This window comes from Amblyomma mixtum, chromosome 3 (assembly GCF_055824585.1).
Source record: "Amblyomma mixtum isolate Tamu chromosome 3, ASM5582458v1, whole genome shotgun sequence".
Taxonomy (NCBI): Eukaryota; Metazoa; Arthropoda; class Arachnida; order Ixodida; family Ixodidae; genus Amblyomma; species Amblyomma mixtum.
The window spans coordinates 143,239,209-143,263,511 of NC_143014.1; the positions used below are offsets into that span (position 1 = coordinate 143,239,209).

The following is a 24,303-nucleotide window of genomic DNA, read 5'->3' on the forward strand; positions in this document are numbered from 1 at the left end:
TCACAAGCAAACGAAAAGGAAGAACAAAAGATTGACACCATCATAAAAGTGGCATTCAAAAAGGCCCCTAATCGTCCGCCCAGCACCTCAACATAAAAACTTCAAGGCCTTGGCCTTTTCAGCACATACTCCGAACTCCAGGAAGCAATCCTAACGTCACAAACAGTCCGACTCCAACAAACACAAGCCGGACACGCCCCTCTGCTGACTTCGCACAGCTTATAGGAGTTTCATGGATTCGGCCTCCTGCGAAAGGCGGCCACTGCGGCCTTAATTGCTCCTCCGGCTCAGCGTCCGAACGAGCTAACCACTAAGACACCGCGGCTGATTTTCATGCGAAAGAGAGAGTCACAAATGTGTAGGCATGCGGCAGGTGCGTGGTTCGATCTCCAGGGCTGCAGGATACACACAGGTGATACAATGAGTAGAAGCGTTCCCCCAGCCTACTGCTCGACTTCTCAGGGGCTAAATTCTTGGAAAATGGGTCTTGGAGCCTACGTTGTGTAATGGGAAATACCTTGTGCCACGCCGCTATTTGGCCTAGGCAAAGATGCCCTTATGCCATTAAAATTCATCACGAACGTGTAACGGGTCTAGCGGGCGTTGGATGCTTTCAGAAGACTGCCTGCAAATGCGGTACGCCTCATAGTCCCTGAGTCTAGGCCCACACGTCTCTCAAACCTCAAAGAACCCCGTTGTAACCCTTCAGATGGTCGCTCCAGCAAACGCGACGTCATCACCGCTTGAATCAGTTCGCGATCCAGCAAACTAGTCACTCGTCGTACCTTTCAGGTACGCAGCTGTAACTTTTGCATCTCTCCTGAATTGCACTGATCCGTGGACACTATGGGCACAAAACTGAGCTCGCCATAAGTAAGCAATACTCACTGTGCCAGACAGACGAAAGCCCACGACGGTACAGGTGCTCCTGCGAGCGGCAGAACCTCTTTTTCGCGGAAATATTTGCGGTAAGATGATGGCCCGAGGCGGTCGCTTCCGATCGTCCAACGATGACGTGTGGGCAAGACCAGAACAGAACAGAATGCCGCACGTTCTTCTTCTTCTTCTCCATCTTGAGATTCTTCTTCGTCAACTTCAAGACAACGTGCGCCTTTACTTAGCTTGCTTTGTTTTGAAAAAAAGGAAATGACGCAGTAACTGCCTCACATATCTCGGCGGACACCCGAACCGCGCCGTAAGGAAAGGGATAAAGGAGAGAGTGAAAGAAGGAAGTAAAACCTTTATCATACTCTTGTGTTTCTTTTCTCGGTGGTTTCGGGGAATCTTCAGAGCTCTCTCCTTGGTTGTATCCCCAGGAGTCTCCTCTGTCGGCGTCGTCCACTTCTCAACAATGGTCGGTTGCCGTCAGTCCAGGGCTCCGCTGGCCACTGCCGCCCGTTGAGCTCGCTGTACCAGACCTTCTCGGTCTTCAAAGCGGTCACTGGACTGCCGAGTGGAAGAAGAAAGGAAGAAAGAGATGCCGTAGTGAGGTTTACTGTGGAGAAGAAGAGGAGGAGGAGGCCTCCGGAATAACTTCGACCTAATACCCTATTAATACTCCTTTACCTCTAAAACTCTTAATCATTCAAACAGTTCACCGCCTGTGTCTTGGCCACTCCCCCGTAGTGGGTATGTGCCATTCTACTTGAGGCCAACCAACCGACCAACTTCGACCATTTGACGATCTTTACCGTGCACTGATATCGCACAATACACGGGCACCTTTTGTGTTTCGCTTCCATCTAAACGCGGCCGCCACAGTCAGGTTCGAACCCGGGCACTCCGGCTCAGTAGACGAGCGCCTCTTCTCACACTTCGTACAATGCATCAAACATCATTAAAGCCTCCCAGGACTCTATAGTCCAGTCTGGTTCATTGTAGCTAGGGCATGTCCACACCACGTGGATCATGTCTGCAATTTCGTTTCAGTGCTTACACTTCGGGCCATGGATCGCCGGATGTCATCTGCTTACTACTAGTGGGTTCGGAAAACCCCACCTGTAACTTTCTTCATATGACCTCTTCCTTTCTGCTGAGGCCTTTGGCGTCTCGGGGTTATGCCTGTCTTCGGTTGAGTTTGGTTTATGAGGTTTAACATCCCAAAGCGAATCGTGCTATGACAGACGCCGTAGTGAAGGGCCCCGGAAATTTCGACCACATGGGGTTTTTGAACGTGCACTGACATCGCATAGTACTCGGTCGTCTAGATTTTCACCTCCATCGAAATTCACCGCCACAGTGAGGTTCGAACCCGCGTTTTTCGGGTAACTCGCGTTTTTCTGTAATAATAAGAAAAATATTCAGGGGGCACTTTTGCTCGCTAAAGTGCTGCAAGGCGAAAGCCTCTCCTGGCGCACTGTTTGAAATTGACTGCGAGACTAGTGTTTATTTGGCTACACACTTTGACTACACATTACAACTACACATTTTGACTGCCGTCGTTGACTGCTTCTTCAGCACGACTCACTCACTGCTTCCATGAGTTCGGTTGTATCCATGGCTCTTGTCGCACTAATGAGATATGTAATGTGGTCACCCACGGGCGCCTTCTGACCCCTGTCGGAGAGGACCAGAACTATTTTATTACTTGTCGTGTGCTCCAAAAGGGGGCGTTAGGCATCCGTGGGTGACCTCATTACTTCGAATTAGAGGTGTGCGCCGAGACGTCGGCGCGCCGCCGCCTACTGTTTTCGCGGCGCCGCCGCCGCCAACGTTTTCTCTCGGCGCGCAGCCGCGGCTCACAGCCATCGCTTGGTCGTTGAAACCGAAACCGAAACACATGAACAAGAAATTCAATTATGCATTATTTAGCGTACCTAGGCGAATGCCACGTGGTGGTCCATGTATTCTAATGCCTAATTCACCATTTAAAGGCACAAAACACGCACTTAAGTTTGTGTCTATAGTTCTTTAACAGCCTGCAGTCATTGGGCAGACGCGCTGACGCCAGGAACTTTTCGCTTCAGCCCAAAGCACCTTTATCTCCCAATTGAGCGCCGCGCTTTGACAAGCCTTCGCACACACACGATGCCACGTGGCACTGAACGTGCTCGGGCGCGTCGTGCGGCGCCCGTCGAAAGGAGCCCGGCCTTCGGTGCGTTCGGAGCAAGCTGCGCGCGTCCTCCCATCAATCGCAATCACGACTTGAGGGCTGTAGGCAGTGTGGTTGCGGGTGGAATCGGCGATATGTCTGAAGACGGCATCAGCGCTGGAGATTGTCAGTCGCTGGTCGCCTTGATCGATCACACCCGTTCCAACTGAACACGTTTATTGAAGGCGTTTCTCGGATACATGATCTCCATCACATGACGGTCCGGAGTCGCTCTCCCTGCTGCTCCCCTCTTTCTCTCTGCCGCCCTCTCTCCAGTCCCGTCTCCGTTTTCACGCGGCCGCTCAGGTCACGCGCGCGCGCCGATCCAGGTGGCCGTGGTTCTCACCTTCTAGCTCTCGTGATATCGCCTAGCTGGCGCTAGGCGTCCGGAGATAGTGGGAGACTCGAATGCTTACACTACCGGGCTCCCAAACATTGCGTCCTCGCAATGGCGTAGACCCTGTCGCTGCTGCGTATTATTCGGTAATATAATCTTCGAGCCACTTAGGCGGTTTCCTTAGGCGCGTTCGGCGATCTGAACAGTCTTCCGGTGCCTCTTCGAGTTCTCTTGAGCGCGATGAGTCTTGCGTGAACGATCCTTGTGCGTCCGGTAGTTCAGGCGATGGTGTCACCGCGCTGTCTTGCACATGGTAGTGCTTCAGTTGTCTAGCTGTGGCAAGTCGGGTATCTTCGTAGCCGTTTTCTTCCTTAGCGATGGTAAACGTGTCTTTGTTTACATGAATAATTCTGTATGGCCCGTCGTAGAGAGGTCCCAGCTTGGCATCTCTTGCTCCTTTTTGGTACCATACTTCGTCACCTATTTCGAAATTGGATAGGCGGTGTTTAGCGTCGTGCGTCCGTTTCATTTTGCGTAGATAGGCCGTTAATGTGGCATTGGCTTGCGCACGTTTTGCTTCGATGTCGTCAGTTGGGTCTTGCGGGATGTTCATTTCGTTGTCCAGTTGCTTGCGTGGGACGTAGTTGAAAAGCAGTTCGAATGGAGAGAGTTTTATTCCAAAGTGAGGTTGGTTGTTCACTTGAAATGTTGTTTCTCTCATGTATTCGCTCCAGTGGTCGATGTCGCCGTTCACGTTTTTTCGCAATGCGGACAAGATTTTGCCGTTTGCTCTTTCGACAAGACCGTTTGTTTCCGGAGCGTAAGGTACTGTGAGGCCGTGCGTGATGCTCTTCTCGGCGAAGTATCTCTTTGCAGCTCGTGACGTGAAAACTTTGTCGTTGTCCGTTATCACGGTCTTCGGTGTTCCAAACGTGAGAACGATGTCTTCTTCGACAAAACGTAGTACATGTTCCGTTGATTTATCAGGTACGGCACGTGTTGCGATGAATCGCGTTGTCACGTCAACAGCGGTTATAAAATATTTGTTGGAGTCCTGGGAATTGATGGGTCCAACGTGGTCCATTGCGATGGTTTCGAATGGGTTGGAGGATGGCATACGGGGGTTTAGTGAACCAGCTTGCACTACCGTCTGCGAGTTGTCCGAGTAACATCGCCATGACCATCGTTGTCGTGATACGATTGGAGTACATCTTGTTTCAGCGATTCTTGCGTTTGTTGCCGTATGAACTTTTTGTTGATTTCACTGGCGGTGTACGGCTGCATGCGAATGGGTTTGTCGTCGGAGAGCTCGATTGTGTGTTCCACGTGAGTGCACAGTCCGAGGTCATTCTCAGGGTTTGTGAACACTTCAACGTTGTCAAGTAGAATGGCTTGAAACCTGCCTGTTTCATCTGTGGTGAAGTCTTCAGGTTTCACTTGGGTGATGAGCTGAACGATTTCTTCACTGGATGGAAGTTCTTTGCTGCTGCTTACAGTTTTGACGTCCGTGACTGCTCCGCATGTCGTTGATGTCGAGCATATGCAGGTGTCATTAGTCGCTTCGGAGTGTTCGACAGTTTTGTCTTCGATCGGTGTCGTATTTGTCGCTTTCGTCCGACTGGGCGGTAGCTTCTGTGGAACGACGTTTTCTTCTGCTCCCCTCACGATCTCCTTTGGAATCCATTCCAAGCTGTGAATGCCGTTTGCGCATCGTTCAATGTAGTCATATGGTACGCACTCGCGCCAATCGGTTCCCACAATTGCGTCGTAGGGTAGGTCCTTTACGACTTTGACCTCGATTGTTGCTGAGGTTTTCCCGATCGTGATGCGTGCTTGCGTGACGCCTACTGGTATGTCGGATGTTCCGAAAGGTCCCTTGAGCAGAATGTCTTTTTCTGGTGCCACTTCGAGGTTGTGCTTTGTGGCGAATGTGTGAGACACTAAGGAGACTGTTGAACCAGTGTCCCAGAACGCTGACGTTTCGATCTCGTTGATTTTTTCCGGTAGGAGAATTAGTTTTCCCGGTGATTCTCCTTTGACAATGCAGTTGGTGTGCTCTTCGTTTGCTCTTGCCTCTCTGCGGCGCGCTGCAGACTTTTTTTGTTCTTCGGTCCTCGTGTCTGGTTGGGGGCAATCTTTGGCTCGATGTCCCTTCGTTCTGCATCTTGCGCAGGTGTCTGGTGGTAGACGTTGGGTCTTCGGGTACGTTGCGCTCGGGGCTTCCACCGAATTTTTTGCAGGGACTTTTGAAGTCTTGGGGGAGACTTGGTGTTTGGTGTTATCCTGCGATAGTCCAGCATCTCGTCGATCAAGTTGTTGAACGTAGTGCAAGAACTCACTTATGGTTCCGCGGCGGAGATCGTGGAAGGCAGCGAGCATGGGCTTCGCACTGTCTTGTCGCACTCCCTGAATGAGCCAGTCAACCACGTCGTCGTCGGAAAGATCATATGTGCCACGTTTGATGCGTTGGAGCCGGGCGTACATGTAGTCGGTCATGCTTTCGTTTTCTCGTTGCGCTCTTGCGTTAACTGAGGCAACCCACTGGCAGAAGAGTAGTGGTTTGTCAAACTCATCTTTTAGCGCTGATACCCAGGTTGTCCAGTCGTTGTACTGGTTGCCTGTGGTTTGATGCCATGATGATGCGCGCCCTCGGAGTCGTGATATTCCTGCATTCAAAGTTGCTGCATCGGTCCACGAACAACGATCTCGCATCGACTCCACTGATGTCTTCCAGTCTTGAAAGTTTTCTCTTTCAGTTCCGGAGTAAGTCGGTAGCGTTCCTGTCAAATCAGGCGTTGTTGTTATTTGCAGCGCTGTGCTGTCGTTCAGCAGATTAGATGATGTCATTTGCCGTTCCAGGAGTCGAGCCATCATCTGTAACGTAGTGTTGAGCACAGCGAGCTCCGTCGTTGCACTTATACTTCCGGATTGCATCGTTGTTTCTGTACGAGGTGCGTCTGGCGTTGTCGACAGTCCGATTTCGGATGGATTTCTAAGCGGCGTTTGCATTCCGAAAATACCCGGGGTCCGAGGTTGTGTTGTCTGCAACTCCCGTGTGCCGTTTCCAGCTTCGTTCGGTATCGGCGTAGAGATGCTGGGGTTCGAAGCGTTCTCCCCGCCGGTCGCCATTGCTGGTGCACTTGCAGCTTCTGTTTCACTTGCTCGGAGTTCAGTATAACGTTTCCGGCTGCCGTTGGTCCGCTTGAAGGTCCGCTTGAAGGTTCGCTTGAAGGTTCGCTAAATAATCCTCGTCGCCATGTCAGTCGCTGGTCGCCTTGATCGATCACACCCGTTCCAACTGAACACGTTTATTGAAGGCGTTTCTCGGATACATGATCTCCATCACATGACGGTCCCGCTCTCCCTGCTGCTCCCCTCTTTCTCTCTGCCGCCCTCTCTCCAGTCCCGTCTCCGTTTTCACGCGGCCGCTCAGGTCACGCGCGCGCGCCGATCCAGGTGGCCGTGGTTCTCACCTTCTAGCTCTCGTGATATCGCCTAGCTGGCGCTAGGCGTCCGGAGATAGTGGGAGACTCGAATGCTTACAAGATTCAACTTGCAGCGAGATAGGAATTTCTGGCCTTGATGTGTTTAAGATGCCGGTTTGAAGTTTTCGCATTATTCCGCTGCATTCGAAAGTGAAAAGTAGTTTCGATTGGAAATATTTTGGGCACTTAACTTACCTCAGTGGGGGAAAGCACAAGAGAGTTGGAACCGACTACGACTGTGAAAGCTGTTTGGCTAAGTCATCAGAGGAGGACGACTCAAAGCCTTTCGAATCGTAAGTAGAGCGGCTTTTGTTCTTTAGAGAACTACTTTACTAGGCCGTTTTGCCATTTCATTGTGAGAATTTTAATGTTCACCTGTTTCCTCCGCAGCTACAAGGTAAAGCGCTACGCTAGTACAGGAAGCACGTCGAACATGCAGGGACACTTGATGGACGCTCACAAACTACAAGACGAATGCAAGAAGGGGGCAGCCAAGACAGCCGCGACGGTCAAGGATTATTTCCGGATGGTTCCAGGTGCAAGACAACAAGTACATAATCAAGAAAGCTTGCTCGCCTAAGATCTTGTCCTTTTGATCGCCAGAGACCTGCTGCCTTTTAACATAGTGAAGGGAGAGGGGTTACAGGCGGGCTACGACTACAATGCAGTCTAAGCATTTGCGTTTCTTTTGTGATTTTATAAGTGTGAACACAACTTGAGTTTATTTCCCTTCTGTAGGACTGTAGGATAATGTGTACCGTGCCATGAACGGACAGGTGAAGAAGATGGCAGCTGAGGGGTCGAGGTTCTGTGCCGTCACCGACGATCTGTGGACCGTCAGCTACAGGCGGCGAGCCTACATCACGTTCACTTGTCACCATATTGACGGTATGTTTAGCATGCTGTTTTTAGAGTACTGATAGCAACAAGCGCGTGCCCGAACCCATGTATTAACGTGCAGCGCGTGCTTCCACTATACTTTTCTAAAGTTTTTATTTACTTTAAACTTGCGTCAGCTTTTGAGAACGCGGCAAAGACAAAAAAAAAGCCCGCATGCGTCGTTCTTGCTTCTACCTTGAAGACATATATTTAGATCAAGAGAGCATTATGATTGCATTGATACTGGGCAAGTGTAGCGAACGCTGAAAAAATGGTCAATTTTAATGGAGAGGAGAGAAGGCCGGGTTTTGACAGAGAGTGATTGAAATGAGAGCAGACCAATTCATGTAAGAATCCTCAGTTAGAATGTTTTTTATCTTTTTCTGACTGTGCTGTTTCAGAGTGTAATAGTTGCTGTTTTTATTTCAGAGAACTACGAGCTCGTATCATTAACTCTTAGCACGAGACACATAACCGAGAGAAATACTGGCGATGCCATCATGAATGAGTTTCAAAGGTGCCTCGAAGAATTCAATATGGTGGGAAAGGAAGTTCGTGCAGTTACTGACTCCGGCTCGAACATGAAGCGCGAAGCAAATCTCGCGCAGACGGAACATCACCTGTGTATTGGGCACGGCCTACACAACCTGGTTGTCAAGGGCGGATTTGGAAGCGTCCCAAAACTCAACAGCTTGCTAGTCAACTGCCGTGACATTGTGAAGACGGTGCACTACCGAACCTCCGACCTGGAGGAGATAACGCACTCGGAACTGAATGCGGCAGTGCTGTCGTTGGTCAGTACAGCCGAAGCGCTTGAACATGACGAAAATGATCCTGTACTTGATGAAGGCTGTCAACTCAGCGATCATGAGTACAACGCCACTTTAGTAGCACGGGGAGGGGCAGTGACAGTTAGACTGGACACACCGACCACGTGGCATACATATTAACTATGTTTGAGAGCCTCGTCGCGAATAAGGCTGCACTCAGGAAGTTGTTGGCTCTCGTAAGGCGCCCGTTCCCTAGTGTCGAAGACAGTGTCTAATTGAAGAGATCGTGCAATTTCTAAGCCAGTTTAAATGCGCGGCGGAGCTTCTTTCGCAGCAAAAATCGAGCACGTTTAATGTGCTCATTGTTATTCGAAGCGCGCTTTTCGCCTCACTTCAAGACGACATGTCCGCCAGTAGCCTAGTGCAAGAAATTAAAAGAGAGATGCTGCAGAAATTTGAACACAGGTTTCCTCTAACTGATGTCATGGTCATTGCATCGCTTCTTGATCCCAGGTTTCAAAACCTAAAAGCTATCGAAGAGTATGTAACGCAAAGGGAGACGTCCAAACTTGAGTTTCTAGCGAATCAGGTGCGTCGCTATGTCAAGGAATGCGACGTCACAATGCCAACTGTGTGTGACGCGCGCCCTAACGACACTTTGACGTCCTTAGCGCGATGCCATTCCAGTGCACCACAGCACTGGACGAGCCAAATCAATGCCGAGTGTCACGCACTTATAAGCAAACCCTGCGCGCAAGTGGACGACATTCTAAAACCCTGGAAGGGGGCCTAGAACGAGCTATCATGGCTCTCGTGCCTGGCTATAAAAATTATGTGCATTCCGGCCACGAGCACACCGAGCGAACGAGTGTTCTCGGTGGCTGGTCTCGTACTTCGATCTCGATGGGCCAATTTGCACCCACTCACCGTAGATAAACTCTTGTTTATTCGCGATAACTATAGCGTTTCTAGATCGTGCCTCTAAACTAAATTCTGTCCAATCATTGTTTTCCGCACAGTTTGTTCGTTTACGATGTGTTTTATGGTGTATTTTTCATATATATATTCATACATATTCAACTTTCAACTTATATATTCGCTTTCTTTCAACTGCCACCCGAACCCACTGGCGCTTATCTTGGAACCAAGCACAACGCGAAGCCCTGTCTTGGGCAGCACGAAAGTTGCGAAGTGGGTGATGTTTTTTACAACGCACGGACGGGAGCGCTGTAATCGCCGCGCATCCGGGCGCACGGAGCGCGCTGTCACGTGGTATTTTTTAAACTCCGCGGGCTTTCGTTTTTTCCGAATAAAAACGGCCACGCTAAGTCTATCTCGTTGGAAGTGCCTGGGTTGCACAATATTTGTGGAGCTCCACAACTTTCCAGTTGACGCCTGAACGTTTCAAGCTATATTTAAAAAATTTATTTATCTCGACTAATTATTCAAATCGGACGAGCGAAAAAAATTGTACTGTAACTTTAGATAAACCCTAACAACATCCACGCGATTTCAGTTCTGAAGAACGCTGAGTTTTTTTATAAATCTTGGTCCAAGTTAGCTGGGACACCCTGTATATATAAGAAAAGCCAATAGCCACAGAAACCAAGGGACACAGGGGATTTTATTTATATATATTTATTTAGTGATGTTCCTCAATTTAGAATATTACTGAAGTCATAATTCCTGAGCCGGTAGTGCTTGTAACGCATTAAGAGTTGACATCTTCAGTCCATGATTAGATTTTATTAGTGATATTGGGCTAGTAGTACTTCATGTACTTGCTTGATATGAATGTTTCGAACAGAGCTTGATTTTAGTTGGGGTTTCCTCCTGTTCTGCGGCTCTTTAGGTACAGCCTTTGTCAGAAGTAACCAGGCTGCACGTTTTTCTTCTCAGTCGTATATTAAAGCTATCATACCAGCTCTCAAGCTCTAAATCTCTGTATGGTAAGAAGAACCCCTGTTCTTACCTTCAAAGAACTTCTTGATCTTTAGGGAAGCCGTGAGGGCTCTGTTATACGAATGATAAGCAAACCATGGAGCCTGATTACTTTTGACAAAGACTGTAAGTATACCTAGAGGTACTGGTTACCTGAATGTGCATGAACCTCTTTTTCTGTCTGGTCGAGCCAGACTAATGGTAACCCTGCAAACTTGTAAAAAGTTCATCTGATCTCATGTGGCAGTTCTACCTGCAGCTGTTTGGACTGTACCTAGTACTTCGAGTACCGGTAGAGGCTTTACAGCGCCGTATGCTGCCATCTTTGATCACGCCGCCATTATACGCCTCCCGACTGCTCGGCGCGCGACTCGTCGCGACGGCTACTGCGTCTGATGTTTTGGTTCCGACAGGCAATGTTTCGGCTGACACGGTTGTAAATGAGTGGGAATATGACACTATGGTTTGGCCAAAGCTTCGAAGGATATGTGAGAACCCTAATTTGATCACCTGAGGCGTGAAAACGTCATTGGGTTTCATGCCACGAACATCCGCTGAGCTCTCCGCCTCTTCGAGCCAACGGATGGGTTGCCTGAATGCTTGTCTTTGCATGCGCTGAAGGCTTTGCGTAATGTTTTTAAATGTTACTATCTAAAATGGCAAGGTTTAATGCACCTGCGGCAGTGCAGGTCGTTGTCATACACTGTACTTGCATGCAGACACCACTCTAAAACGCTCACGTGCACATCGTACGCATTAGTTTACAACTTGTTAACGGTGCTTAGGAAACCTAAAATATTTTCTACTGGTTTGTTAAACACAGAAAGGCGAAAAAAAATTGCCGACGGTTACGTTACTTCCTAATGCGAAATTTGAGCGCAGCTCTGCAGCTGTTTCAGCTTTTAGATAGATTGAGGCAAAGAATTCGAGCAAGACATGTGTACAATTACAGACAACTTATTTTTCACACATACTTCTTCAAAAAACACTCCACTAACAGTTCTTGATTGTCATGAAGGAAGCTTTGTGGACGGAGAAATAGATCGATATATGCTCGACTTGCTGTCCCAATGCCTGGTTCTAAAGACGAGATCTGCGCAAGTATTTGGCGAGGTTGTCACAGCTGTGGGAGCTGTTACGAGCGAGAGGAACGGAATGTTCTCCCGCATAAGTGGCACGAAATTCCCGCTTGTCTTCATATCTACATTGAAGACCCCACCCACCCTGTCACCCTGGCAGGTGGCAGCGTATCTGGCACAACGTTGTCAATGCCAAAGCACGCAGCGCACATCTGTCACTACCGCCACGTAGCTTAAAGCAAAGCACGATTGAGGTGTCCACTGTTCCAAGAGGGCAGTCATGCGTCTTCTCTGGTTGAGGTGTCCACCGAGATGTGGGAGACAGATACTGCGCGTTTCCTTTCCTCAAAAAAATACCGAAGACACTTTGGAAATTCTAAAGTGTGCTTGGCGAAAGCCTTGTGGTCAACCCACTGCCGTTTCCCCGAACCGCTTGGCGCGGAATCACTGGGCCACTTCGGAGCCACGCGCCTTGCTCTCTCGACTGCAACGACACGTCTGGCGAAGGAGCGGCAGTGTAGCTGCCACCGTCGACGCGCGCATGCTCATTCTAACGCTACTGTGTGACGTCCCCGTTGCTATGCACAGCTACGCCCCCCACTGGCGCCCCGGTTGCTAAAGAGGGGAGGAGGTTACGCTTTTACTTTCTCCTTTCCAAGCTACGGTCCATTGCTTTCGCTGCTTAAAGAGTGTCCACCAGGGTTGCCAGACTGTTCCGACCTCAGGTAGCCAAATTGGCCCCCGTAGTAGCCCAAACGTAGCCAAAAGCGAGACTTTTGCGTAGCCCAAAAGTAGCCAAAAATACTTGTTTTTGGGACGACATTTTTTAAGCATATTGAATTAATTTTCGGCAAGAATATTTACACATTAGATTTCGTTCCCGCACATAATGTCTGAGGGGGTGCGCGCGGCGTGTTCTTTCCGTTGTTACGTTTCGCCTCCGTCATGCGCGCTAACCAGTGCGGCTAACCAGGTGCGCTAACCAGGTCCTGAAATGGGGCCGCAAAAGGCGCGGCAGTAGGCCATATCACCTGAGGCGGGTTACGACAGCCAGTCTGCACGCGGAAAAAAACGGCGGCGCTATATAACGCGATCGCAGCTCTAGTTTAAGAATATTTCACCTTTTAAATGTTCACGCGCAGATTAGACACATCGACAGTGAAAGTACCTTACTGCATACTTACGCAGCCTCACATTTCAATTTTATGCTTTAAGAGAAAGGTTCTCACTGAGAGCGTCACCTCAAAGCATCTAGCATGCGCCTTCTTGAAGCTACATTCTACGATATGCAGGAGCTCAGAATAAATCAAGGATATAGGCCTTTAGATGATATTCAATGTCGATTTTATCTTCAGTCTAACAGCACGTTCACAATATCTTCAGTCTAACAGCACGTTCACAATAACGAGAAAAACATATTACCCTTGAATTCCGGCTCCTTTTTGCATTTCTTTTTGTAGTTCCGCATGTACATCGCCCACTTGCCCATTATGAAACTTCTCGTAGCGACGGATCTAATGCTAAGTCATGCCACTAACTTCCGCCGCCTTCGTGGGTTCCGCGCCGCGCCGAAGGATGGCTATATGGCTCCGCATGACTGCATGCAGATTACGCAACGGACACGGCGCTCTGCATGCATCTCGAGGGCTGCACGTGTGCCGCTTGAGGCTGCAGAAAAAGCGTAGGCTCTTGCGAGTGGCGCGCTTGCTGTGTCCACCATGAGAATAAGAAGAAACAGAAAAAGACCTTATTAATTCGTAAGCATTACTTGCCTCATGCGTATCTTGAGCAGAATGTGTCCGCAGAACCAGAATAAGCATTACAAGAAAACAATATGCCTGGCGGTGGGTATCCAACCTGCCTACCGCAGCCGAAGCGGACGCACAAACCACTAGGCCACGTCTACGGTTAACGGTTAACATGTGAGGATCACGAAACCAGGCAACAGAAGCGAAACAGTAGCATTTAATGCTTACGCATTCACACCACGTAGGGAGACTTAAGTTCTCTTAGTGTTCTTCTATTCTGGCGCCGAGGTCACCCGTAGTGCACCGTCAATGGGAGAACGCTCGCATGTGCAGATGGCAACAGTCTATGTTCGGTGGCGCGCGCGCGCGGGTGGCGTTAGTTCGCGGATTAAGTGGAATATATAGGCCGTGAAGTGTTTCCGGGGCAACTTTTACGTAGTGGCCACTTTTTATAAAAGAAATAGAAAGGCCATGATCCTTGACCGTCGGAAACACATAAGTTTTCTCGAACACAGCGTTTACAAATTGTCATTTTGTTGCAGACGCGCTCAATTTCTTTAACCTGCTATAGCCTGCATATTGATTCCATCATGCCTTTTATTTCTGTCAGTGTATAATTGTAACAGAGCACATTATAACTACTTTGACTTTTTTTTTTCACGCATGAAAAAGATGTAGCCCAAAAGTAGCCACATAGCCAAAACGAAATTTCTGACGCCAACTCGGGCAAAAAGTAGCCCAATTTGGCTATTAATAGCCCAATCTGGCAACCCTGGTGTCCACTGCTGGTTACAACGGACAACGGCGACGCCGCGAAAGACAGAAACGGGCGCCTAAGAGCTGCGCTCTAAAACAAATAGACACACAAATGTTAACTATCATGGTAGCAGTACCATGCATAAAGCAGCCTGCACAAGCTGGCGTGCAATCGTCTCGAAGGATTCCGCGATAGCTTATAACGCGTGCATGGCAACGCTTCCATACTACCCGAAGTTCACAGTTATGTAAGCCTCACATATAAAATTGTGGTACGCTCCACGCTCGATATGCGGACATGAAAATGCATGAGGTCTCGTTGGTTGTAAGTAATCAGTTGATCCTGCGGAGTCACTTTTAGTGCCTGCCTCGCATGGACCGCGATGAAGTGAGAATGACCCAGCACAGCAGCCGTAACGCAAATGCTTTATCCCGAATATGGTCCACGAAAACCGCGCTTCTTGGAGCGAAGTTCAGCAGTATAGACGGCGTGTAATACACGGACTGACGATAAGCGTTGTCCGCTCGCACGGCTGCGCACTGCACAATATACAGTAGCGGTACGTAGGAGCGTAAGTTGTCTATTTTTTTCCCCCGCTCTTAACTCGGCCTTGGGCGCTCTTTTTGCTAATGGCCGCACTCCTTACGAGCAATGGGGTCTCAACACCCTGCGCAACAACAGAAAGCACGAAGTGACGGTTTCGGTAACGGAACAGCTTGTTCATGCGGTTATGTTGTGCACTTAGCCTCACAGATTTTCCAAGATCGAGACTTTCCTTTCTATATTGCCTATCTAGCGCGGGCGAAAGTGTTTGTTGTGTTCGCCCGTTAGGAAAGGGTGCATGGCGAGCGGGCCCGAACAGGAGCAGTACGTCCTTGTACAGTTCGGTTCCGTGAAGCTCGCAAGCAGTCGCATCCCGCACCTTCAACTCTCTGTCGCAATTCTTGCAACCCACAACAAAGCACGTATTTCCTCTGTTTTTTCACATCTTCGTAGGAAGAACACATTCGGCAGCCACCCGTGATAATTCCACTCCTGCGTCGAGGCGTACACGCCGGCGAATTACGAGGCCTGTAATGGCGCCATGTCCCGAGTGCGCCTGTGGCGCCATCTGGTCTCAAAAGGAAGGACTGCGCGCTGTAAACTGTCTATAACTTTTAGCAGGTCTGAAAGCTCCATACTTGTAGGTTTTCTGTCAATTTACTAACTTCAGCACTAATGTTTGTGGTGAAAGGGGGTTTCTGCACAAGTAGAACAGGGACGGAGTTCACGGCGGGCGGCACAAAACGGCGAGCATAACGGCCAGAACAGCGCAGAAGACGGCCAGTCCACTCGAACCGATCCCGTGCAGCGAGGCGGCACTTCGTCTTTCATCGGCGCTTCGTCTTCGTCGGCGCTTCGTCAGTGATCTGCCTAGGCGGTATCAGGCGCGGCCGTCGTGGTTCGCTACAGTGGTTATGGCGACGGTTATCACAGCTTCTTACGTATAACTTGTGGGGTTGAAATAGGGGGGATAATACGTTTAACCCGCTTAACCGCGGCTGACACAGTTCAAAAGCGCCGACCCCACCCCGTGATCGCGAGCGCTACCGAGAGCACGCCGACCACGGCTGGCCTTGCTCTCATGGAAACAAGGAACGACGCTCTCGGTGACTCAAACATGGCATTTATTAATATGAAAGCATTAGATGGTGTTAAGAACGGCGCCAACAGGAAGCAGCCAGCACCCACGTTTCTCCTGGATGGTTCCGAGAAATCCCTATCGACTCGACGACGTTTGCCTCAAGTCGTGAATGCGAGATTTCCAACACTGGGACGTTCCCTGGGGTGGCGTCCAGGCCTGCGTCTCTCCGAGCCTGCGCGTCGTCATCGTGGAGCGTGTTGCGCGTTCGGGCCGGTCAGCTACCGGGACGCTCCCAAGGATGGCGTCCAAGCCTGCCAGGCCAATCAGCCACCAAGACGCTCCTGATTGGACGAAAAGGGGCGGGAGTCTGTGCCGACTCTATTTAAGGGCTTCCATCTGCTTTGTTCGTGTCATTCCCTGCTGTGTTTCATCTTGGCACGTAGCGTGTTTTTCGCTGCTCCTTGTAAATAGGCAAAAAAATTCAGTCTTCTTTCGCCACCTCTTAACCCCTTCGCCCAGCGGCACTCCTGTCCTGGTGGTGGGAACGGGCGTCGTCTTGACCGTGGTTCCGTCGAGCCACGACCCCGAACCTTCATCCTCAACAATGGCTATGTTGACGCCGGAATAGTCCGCAAAATGTGTCGACAGAAGTTGGTCGCCTGTGACGTCATCGGTCATCTGACGTCATGAGTCATTAAACTAAAAATAAAGGTAAGAAAATTGGGGTCTAGGTGGGAATCGAACCCGGGCCGCCGGCGTGCGAGATGACGTGCAAAAGACGCAAAATTTAGACAGTGATGAAGTCACACCACAGCTGAGTCAGGAGAGAGGAAGAATAATGGAAAGAGGCGCGCAGCGCAAAACCACGTCCGCCGAAGTGACGACGGGGGTATGAGAGACAGATATCGCCGGTGCAGAAGAAATCCAAGCGATGTCATCTCTGGTTGACCTCAATGTGGTGACAGTATTCTCGAAAACATTCACCAAAATTTTGAGTAACCGTTTGTCATAGAGCATTCCGGATGGTGCCATAATTTCTCTTTGCATATAGCTTACATGTTATAGTCAAGTTTGAGGCTAGCTTGCCACAAGAGTTCGGACTAATCTTCTCTTTCATGCTGTCTGAGACTACATTTTCACTTAAGGTGCGGTTGAGGTGCCCACCGAGATGCCGAGATTTGGGAGTTACTGTATCCTTTCCTTTCCTCCAAAACCTTTCCTGTCTTCAAAACACATGATTTCGCATTCCTCCACGTAAGCAGACTTAAGTGCCCTCAGAATTTTGCTACAACATTAACGCCAGCTAGCAACAAAATACGCGACAGAATCGAGGTCGTCCGACTCACTAGCAAGGTTACGAGCGAATGTTCGTCCACGCTAGGGCACAGGAGAAGCTCCGAGGCCGGGCGGGACGAGCTAGAGGGAAAATGTCCCCACAAGGCCTCGCCTCGCTGGCAGAGAGAGGAGCGCCGCGTCGACACGTCAGCACGGGTCGAGTTCCCGAGCGCTCGTCCTGTCTCTTTCTATTCCATTGCCCCATTGAGTCCATTGTCCATTTGAGGATTGGCGTACCGTACGTGTGTCTCGAGAGGACGAAAGCCTGGGTCAGCCTGATCGCCTCCTTATCACGCATGTCGCGGTGTTTGTTTTAGATCCTGCAGATCGTTCTTAGTACAGTCTAGCCCGGTTATAACGAAGTCGGCGGGAATCGGAAATCACTTCGCTATATCCGCTATTTCGTAATATGTGGACTACAAAATAAAATGCAAACATCGGCAAAAATCGGCATACCGGCATACCTGGGATAAATAGAGAACCGCGATTGGCCAAGACGGCCGCTCTCTGCGACGTCATCGAAAAAAAAAATCGTCTCTGTCCTTTTTTCGTTTTTCCCCTGCGCTGCGTGCTCTACCGCTCTACGCCGTGACGCCGTTCAAGGACGGCGCAACACGAGACCGGCGTGCCATGCGATGTAGTGAAGCAACCTATCGCTCCGCAGGAGAGCAGACGACGCCACGAAAGGACGCCGTCAGCCGAATTTTGCTCTTATTTTCGCGGAAAAAATCGCCTCAAGGACGCAAAAATGTGTTGATTGGCAGATTATTTTTCGGTTGGTATTAAATCTCTTCGTTATATCCGCTGACGCGCTCTTATTTACTTCGTTAAAACCGGACCCAAAATGTATTGAAAATGCAAAAATGGGAATGGGAAATTGAAATCCCTTCGTTATAACCGCTATTTCGCTATAAGTGGCTTCGTTATAAACGGGCTAGACTGTATTTGATCCGTCATTTTGGATAGTTTCTTTATTGTGGTGTTGTTTCCTCTCCCCTGGGGGGTGTACTGGCCCAGCACCTGGATTTCGGACGGCTTCTGGCTTTCTCTCCCGTTTACTCGGACGGTCACGTCCTAAGCTAGCGGTTCTCTACTGTTCTATGGTTTAGGAGTTTCGACTTCTACGGGGCGAGGCCACTTTTCCTCGCGTACCTTGTCACGGTATCCGCTTCCCTTTGGAGGTTCTTTATAGTGTAGTCTTGAAAATAGCACATCAATTTCAAATTGGCCACCGCAGTCAATGCAACACGTCTCTAGCGGTCGTTGCGTTTACACTAGACTTCCGACGCTCCTCATGCGCTATTTTCGATTGGGGTGGCGCATTTGATACGCCAACCCATATCTTAAGCTGCACCGCATGTAAACAGAGCGAGTGAACGCCATGATTCGTCTAGCAACCAAGGCAGCCTTAAACCTACCTCGCAGCACTAGCACAGCCAAACTCCTTGAACACCTGCATAACATGCATAACACCTTTCAGGAACTAGTAGACGCGCACCTTCAGACGCAGTATCTAAGACTTGCCGCGAGCGCAACTGGCAGGCATATCCTCGCTTCCCTTCGCATCAACATTCCCGTTAATCAGTCATCCCTTATAGCCATTCCTCGAAACATTCATACCCCCCTCGTTGTTAAACCCCTGCCTCGGGACGTTCATCCCCAGTACCACATCCCTCGCCGCACTGCTCGCGCTAAGGCCCTTCACAAGTATTACGGACAAGCCCAGGACGCCATTTGGGTAGACGGCGCGTGCACAACGCGTGAAGCTGTAGCAGTTAGTTACCATCCAGCCCTAGCACAGCCCCTCACACACCGCCTTCCCTCGGGCTCTACGCCTGAGGAGGCAGAGAAAATCGCCATCGCCTTAGCCCTTGTACATTCCAATGCAAACTACATCTGTAGCGACTCCAAAACAGCTCTGTTCAACTTCGCGAGAGGCAGGATTCACGCCTCTGCTTGGGAGTTGTTGAACACCCCCACCAAAAACTTACCACGCAGGGTAGAGCTCCAGTGGGTGCCAGCTCACTCTGGGAATCCAGGAAACGAGGCTGCCGATAAATTGGCCCGAGGTTTGATTTGCCGGGCACAGGACGGCCTCGGTCCAGGCTTCTCGAGAGAACGGGCGCACACCTTTGCAGAGCTCACGTAAATTCCCCACTTGGACCGTCGGACTTACCCTCCTCCGCACCCCTCCCTTACCCACTCCCAACAGATCCTCTGGAGACGCCTCCAGACCCGCTCTTTCTCATCCCCTCAGCTGCTATCTCACTACTGTGGCACCTCCCCTGCAGGGTTGCCAGATGGCTGCGACCTCAGGTAGCCAAATTGGCCTCCGTAGTAGCCCAAACGTAGCCAAAAGCGAAATTTTTTTGTAGCCCAAAAGTAGCCAAAAATATTGGTTTTTGTGACGACATTGCTTAAGCATATTAAATTAATTTTCGGCAGGAATATTTACATATTAGATTTCTTTCCCGCACATGATGTTTGAGGGGGTGCGCACGGCGTGTTCTTTCCGTCGTTACGTTTCGCACCCGTCATGCACGCTAACCAGTGCGGCTAACCTGGTGCGCTAACCAGGTCCTAAAGATGGGGCCGCAGTTCCACTTTGCAGGCGCGGCAGTAGGCCATATCACCTGAGGCGGGTGACGACAACCTTTCTGCACGCGGAAAAGAACGGCGGCGCTATATAACGGAATCGCAGCTCTAGTTTAGGAATATTTCACCTTTTAAATGTTCGCGAGCAGATTAGACGCATCGACAGTGAAAATAACTTAGTGTGCACTTACGCAGCCTCACATTTCAATTTTATGCTTTAAGAGAAAGGGTCTCACTGAGAGCGTAACCTCAAAGCATCTACCATGCGCCTTCTTGAAGCTACTACGATATGCATGAGCTCAGAATAAATCAAGGATATATGTCATTAGATGATAATCTATGTCGATTTTATCTTCAGTCTAACAGCACATTCAGAATAATGAGAAAAACATGTTACCCATTCCGGCTCCTTTTTTCATTTCTTTTTGTAGTTCCGGATTTACATCGCCCACTTGCCCATTCTGAAAGTTCTCATAGCGACGGATCTAATGCCATGTCATGCCACTAACTTCCGCCGCCTTCGTTAGTTACAGTGGGTTCCGCGCCGTGCCGAAGGATGGCTCCATGGCTCCGCTTGAGTGGAACGGACACGGCGCTCTCGCGTCGATCGCAATGAACCTCGAGGGCTGCACGTGTGCCGCTTGAGGCTGCAGAAAAAGCGTAGGCTCTTGCGAGTGGCGCGCTTGCTGTGTCCACCACGAGAAATAGGAGGGAACAGAAAAAAGAGTTATTAAGGCCTAAGCATTACTTGCCTCATGCGTATCTTGAGCAGAGTGTGTCCGCAGAACCAGAATAAACAATACAAGAAAAGGACATGCCTGGCGGTGGGTTTCCAACCAGCCACCTACCGCAGCCGAAGCGGACGCCCAAACCACTAGGCCACGTCTACGGTTAACGGTTAACATGTGAGGATCACGAAACCAGTCAACAGGAGCGAAATAGTAGCATTTAATGCTTACGCATTCGCACCACGTTGGGAGACTTAAGTTCTCTTAGTATTTTCCCTCTATTCTGGTACCATGGTCACCCGTGGTGCACCGTCAATGGGAGAACGCTCTCGTGTGCAGATGGCAGCAGTCTATGTTCAGTGGCGAGCGAGCGCGGGTGGCGTTAGTTCGCGGATTAAGTGGAATCTGCATAGGCCGTGAAATGTTTCCGGGGGGCAATTTTCACGTAGTGTCCACTCTTTATAAAAGAAATCGAAAGGCCATGATCCTTGACCACCTGAAACACATAAGTTTTCTCGAACACAGCGTTTACAAATTGTCATTTTGTAGCAGACGCGCTCAATTTCTTTAACCTGCTATAGGCTGCATTTTGATTCCAGCATGCCTTTTATTTCTGTCACTGTATAATTGTAACAGAGCACATTATAACTACTTTAACTTTTTTTTTCACGCATGAAAAAGATATAGCCCAAAAGTAGCCACATAGCCAAAACGAAATTTCTGACGCCAACTCGGACAAAAAGTAGCCCAATTTGGCTATTAATAGCCCAATCTGGCAACCCTGCTCCCCTGCATGCTCCCTGTGCGGCACAACCCTCACGCCACACTCTCCCACATCCTTTTCGGCTGCCCTGCTGATCCTGCCCCGCAGGGACAGCCCACGTTATCAAGTTGGGAGACTGGGAGGTCGTGCTCTCGTCTCTGGACCTGACATCGCAGCTTGCTGCAGTGATTCGGGGTGCCGACGTCATGAACAAACCCCAAATGAACGTTCCGACGAGATTTTCTCGCGCTACAGGGCTTAAGAAAATGACTTTTTCTTCGCTTTAAAAACTGATACGGCATCGTCTTCTCCGAGGCTACAAACTCTTCATTGGCAATAATTATAAAACTTCGTTAACTGAAAGTTAATTAGTTAATTGTAGTTAATTATCTAGCTAAATAGCGCGTTTTTTTACAATCACTGACGTCCGCCGCAGTTGGGAGTTTCCTTCTATAGAGGTTTTCTTTTTTCTCGAAAAGTCTGTTTTTAAGTATTTTTGAAAGTGTGCACTGAAACACCCGGTATACTCTCAGGGAACCTGCACACTACCATGGACAAGAAACAGCGTAGCAGGCGCCTCTCTCAGTCAGGCGCAGTATCAGTAATTTTGACGAGCATACCCGCGCGCCTTCCAAGTTAGAACAGCTTTGCTGCCAGCGGAATGGCCTCAAGCCTTTAAAACACATCTGAAAACCTCAGAGAGAAGCGAGTGCCGAGTAAAATCTGGGGTTCTCCGTTCCCAGCATCAAAGAATCACAAGAAAACGAGCAGGAGCATCTATGATATACATGCCAGCATATGCATATCCTAGATATACAGCGCTGCTGATTCCTATAAATGTCATCATTTTATCCACATTTCATGATGAGCATTTTGTAGGAATTTTCGGCTGGTATAATATGGTCATTCGCTGCTAATGATTAAAGAGTAAAGATGACAGGATTGTATCAACACATGAAAAGTATGACCAAAAGTTACTCCACTGCTAAGAAACATTTTGCTGCCTCCATTTACATAACTCGTACAGCAATGCGTGACATACGAGGGGGTACCCAAAAGAAACCGGACTAAATTTTTTGGTCGCCAAAGCTTCTGTGGTACCGCGTTTTTCCACTAGGAGCGCATAGAACGAACATTTCAGAGTCAGTAAACCGACTGCTGTCGTTGAAGGAGGTCAGACTAGTTTAGGCAGAGTTTTAGAGTGACGACTGTTTTGTGTGAATGTCGTTTTTGCAATGGCTGATTTTCGTGAACAGCGTGCGCCTGTGAAATTCTGATTTTTGCTCGGAAAAAGTTGAATGGAAACTCTTGAAATATTAAGAAAGACGTACAAGGACGATGCTATGGGGACAACTCAAGTGTTCCTGAATTGAATCCTGAATCAAAGCAACAATCATGCCAATGGAAAACTTCAAATTCACCTCGCCTCAAGAAAGCTCGTCAGGTGAAACCAAACCTCAAAACAATGCTGATTTCTTTTTTCGACGTGAGAGGAGTCGTCCATTGAGAATTTGTTCCGCAGGGTCAGACAGTTAGCCAGGCTTTCTACTTCGATGTTTTGAAAAGATTGGGCAACAGTGTGCGGTGGAACCGGCCAGATTTGTGGCGGTCGGGTGACTGGTTTTTCCATCATGGCAATGCCCCTGCTCACACAGCCCTGTCTCTACGACAATTTTGGACCAAAAATGGCATGATCCCTATTCCTCAACCCTCATACTCTGCCGACCTTGCCCCGTGCTACTTTCTTTGTTTCCTAGAATGAAAAAATAGGTGAATAGAAAGCGTTTCGCTGATGTTGCTGAGGTGAAGAAAAAAACGACGGAGGCACTGTCAAGCATCACAAAAGATGAATTTAAACAATGTTTTGAAAAATGGAATGAAAGATTCGACAAGCGTATCATTGCAAGTGGGGAATACTTTGAAGGAGATTGAAGGTCTGTGCTTAAAATGTGAACAAATAAGTTCAAACAAGAATAAGTCCGGTTTCTTTTGGGTACCCCCTCGTAGTTCTACACTGTGCTTCTTTTCCATTGAACTAATCCAATTTTTACCTTCTACATTTTTTACCTGTCGCTTAAAGCTTTTTTTTTCTCCGTCATTGTTTCCTGCGTACTTACTGGTTAGTTTCCTAGTCCATTTCTGCCACGTGAGTCAACGCTCTTTCTGTATAAATAATTACATACCTTAGCTGCCCAGCTGTTATCGTCCACTAAGTACCACACATAAGTACCCTCGAAACCTAAAGATTGGACAGTCGTCGCCGTAGCTCTGAAGTTGCAGACACTCAATTTCCTCACTGTGCGCTTTTCTTTAGACTACCTGTATAGCCCCTCCAGAAGGCAGACGACTCGGGTACTTACAGAGTGTTTGTTTCCTGTACCATTGTATTGGCAACCTTTTCTGGAGTTCCTTGACACCAGCGTTTTAAAACGTGTTAAGCGAATGTGCGTCTCTTATGCTGCAAAAACGTTCTTTAAACTGCACACATCGACGCTGCCGGTCAAGGCATGGCTTCACGTTTATTCCTTTACACACTCTAAAAGATAGACGATATGGCTCACGCGTTGCTGCCTCCAGAGAAAAGTATGAGGAGTTCATCGCAAAATTATACAGCACGCAATTCCGCAGGCATACATGCTGCCATATTGGATCAACTGAAGCGCCTCCCCTAGGTGGTGAAAATCGCTAATATAGCACCTTCACATATTGTTTAAATGCATGGCAGAGAACCGGGGTAGCCATCTTGCACAACTGAAATGAATGGCAAGGTACACATGCAGAGACTCCAGTTGTGACCACTTACAATGAATGCTTAACTAGTACAAATGAGGTCGATGTAGCAGTTACAAGGTGCATGACGGGTATGCCACAGAGCCTCGGATAAAATGTCCCTGGGCACTGTACTCTGCTTTAGCGAAGGCGCAAGCCTGCAGCCATATAAATTAAACCTTTTATTACTACAATCTGAAGCAATTTACTTAGTGTTATGGTTAGTCTTACATTGGTTCAGCAACTGGCATTTCATCACAATACACAGCTCGTGTACAAAAGTGGCTTAAATCCGTTGCAACCCGAATCAGTCATCACTGCAAAGAGAGGCTGATGTTTAGTGCTGCATGTGCATGCAGTGCGGCCTCTCTGCTCACGATCACCACCAAATCTCAACCCGGG

General features: G+C 48.9%; 1 protein-coding gene across 3 annotated transcripts; it reads left to right on the top strand.

Annotated features, from left to right (window-relative positions):
• Nucleotides 1-2,663: 2,663 nt before the first annotated feature.
• On the top strand, nt 2,664-9,379 carry LOC149352210 (E3 SUMO-protein ligase ZBED1-like). Of its 3 annotated transcripts, none has more exons than XM_089581365.1 (4): nt 2,664-7,206; nt 7,304-7,463; nt 7,652-7,801; nt 8,222-9,379. In XM_089581365.1, the coding sequence occupies exons 3-4, from the start codon at nt 7,678-7,680 to the stop codon at nt 8,740-8,742; spliced, it is 645 nt and encodes a 214-aa protein (XP_089437491.1). In that variant the 5' UTR covers nt 2,664-7,206; nt 7,304-7,463; nt 7,652-7,677; the 3' UTR covers nt 8,743-9,379. The 3 variants fall into 3 exon arrangements, with proteins under 3 accessions (XP_089437491.1, XP_089437492.1, XP_089437490.1); XM_089581366.1 differs by having other exon boundaries at nt 7,304-7,449; XM_089581364.1 differs by having other exon boundaries at nt 7,304-7,801.
• Nucleotides 9,380-24,303: the final 14,924 nt, after the last annotated feature.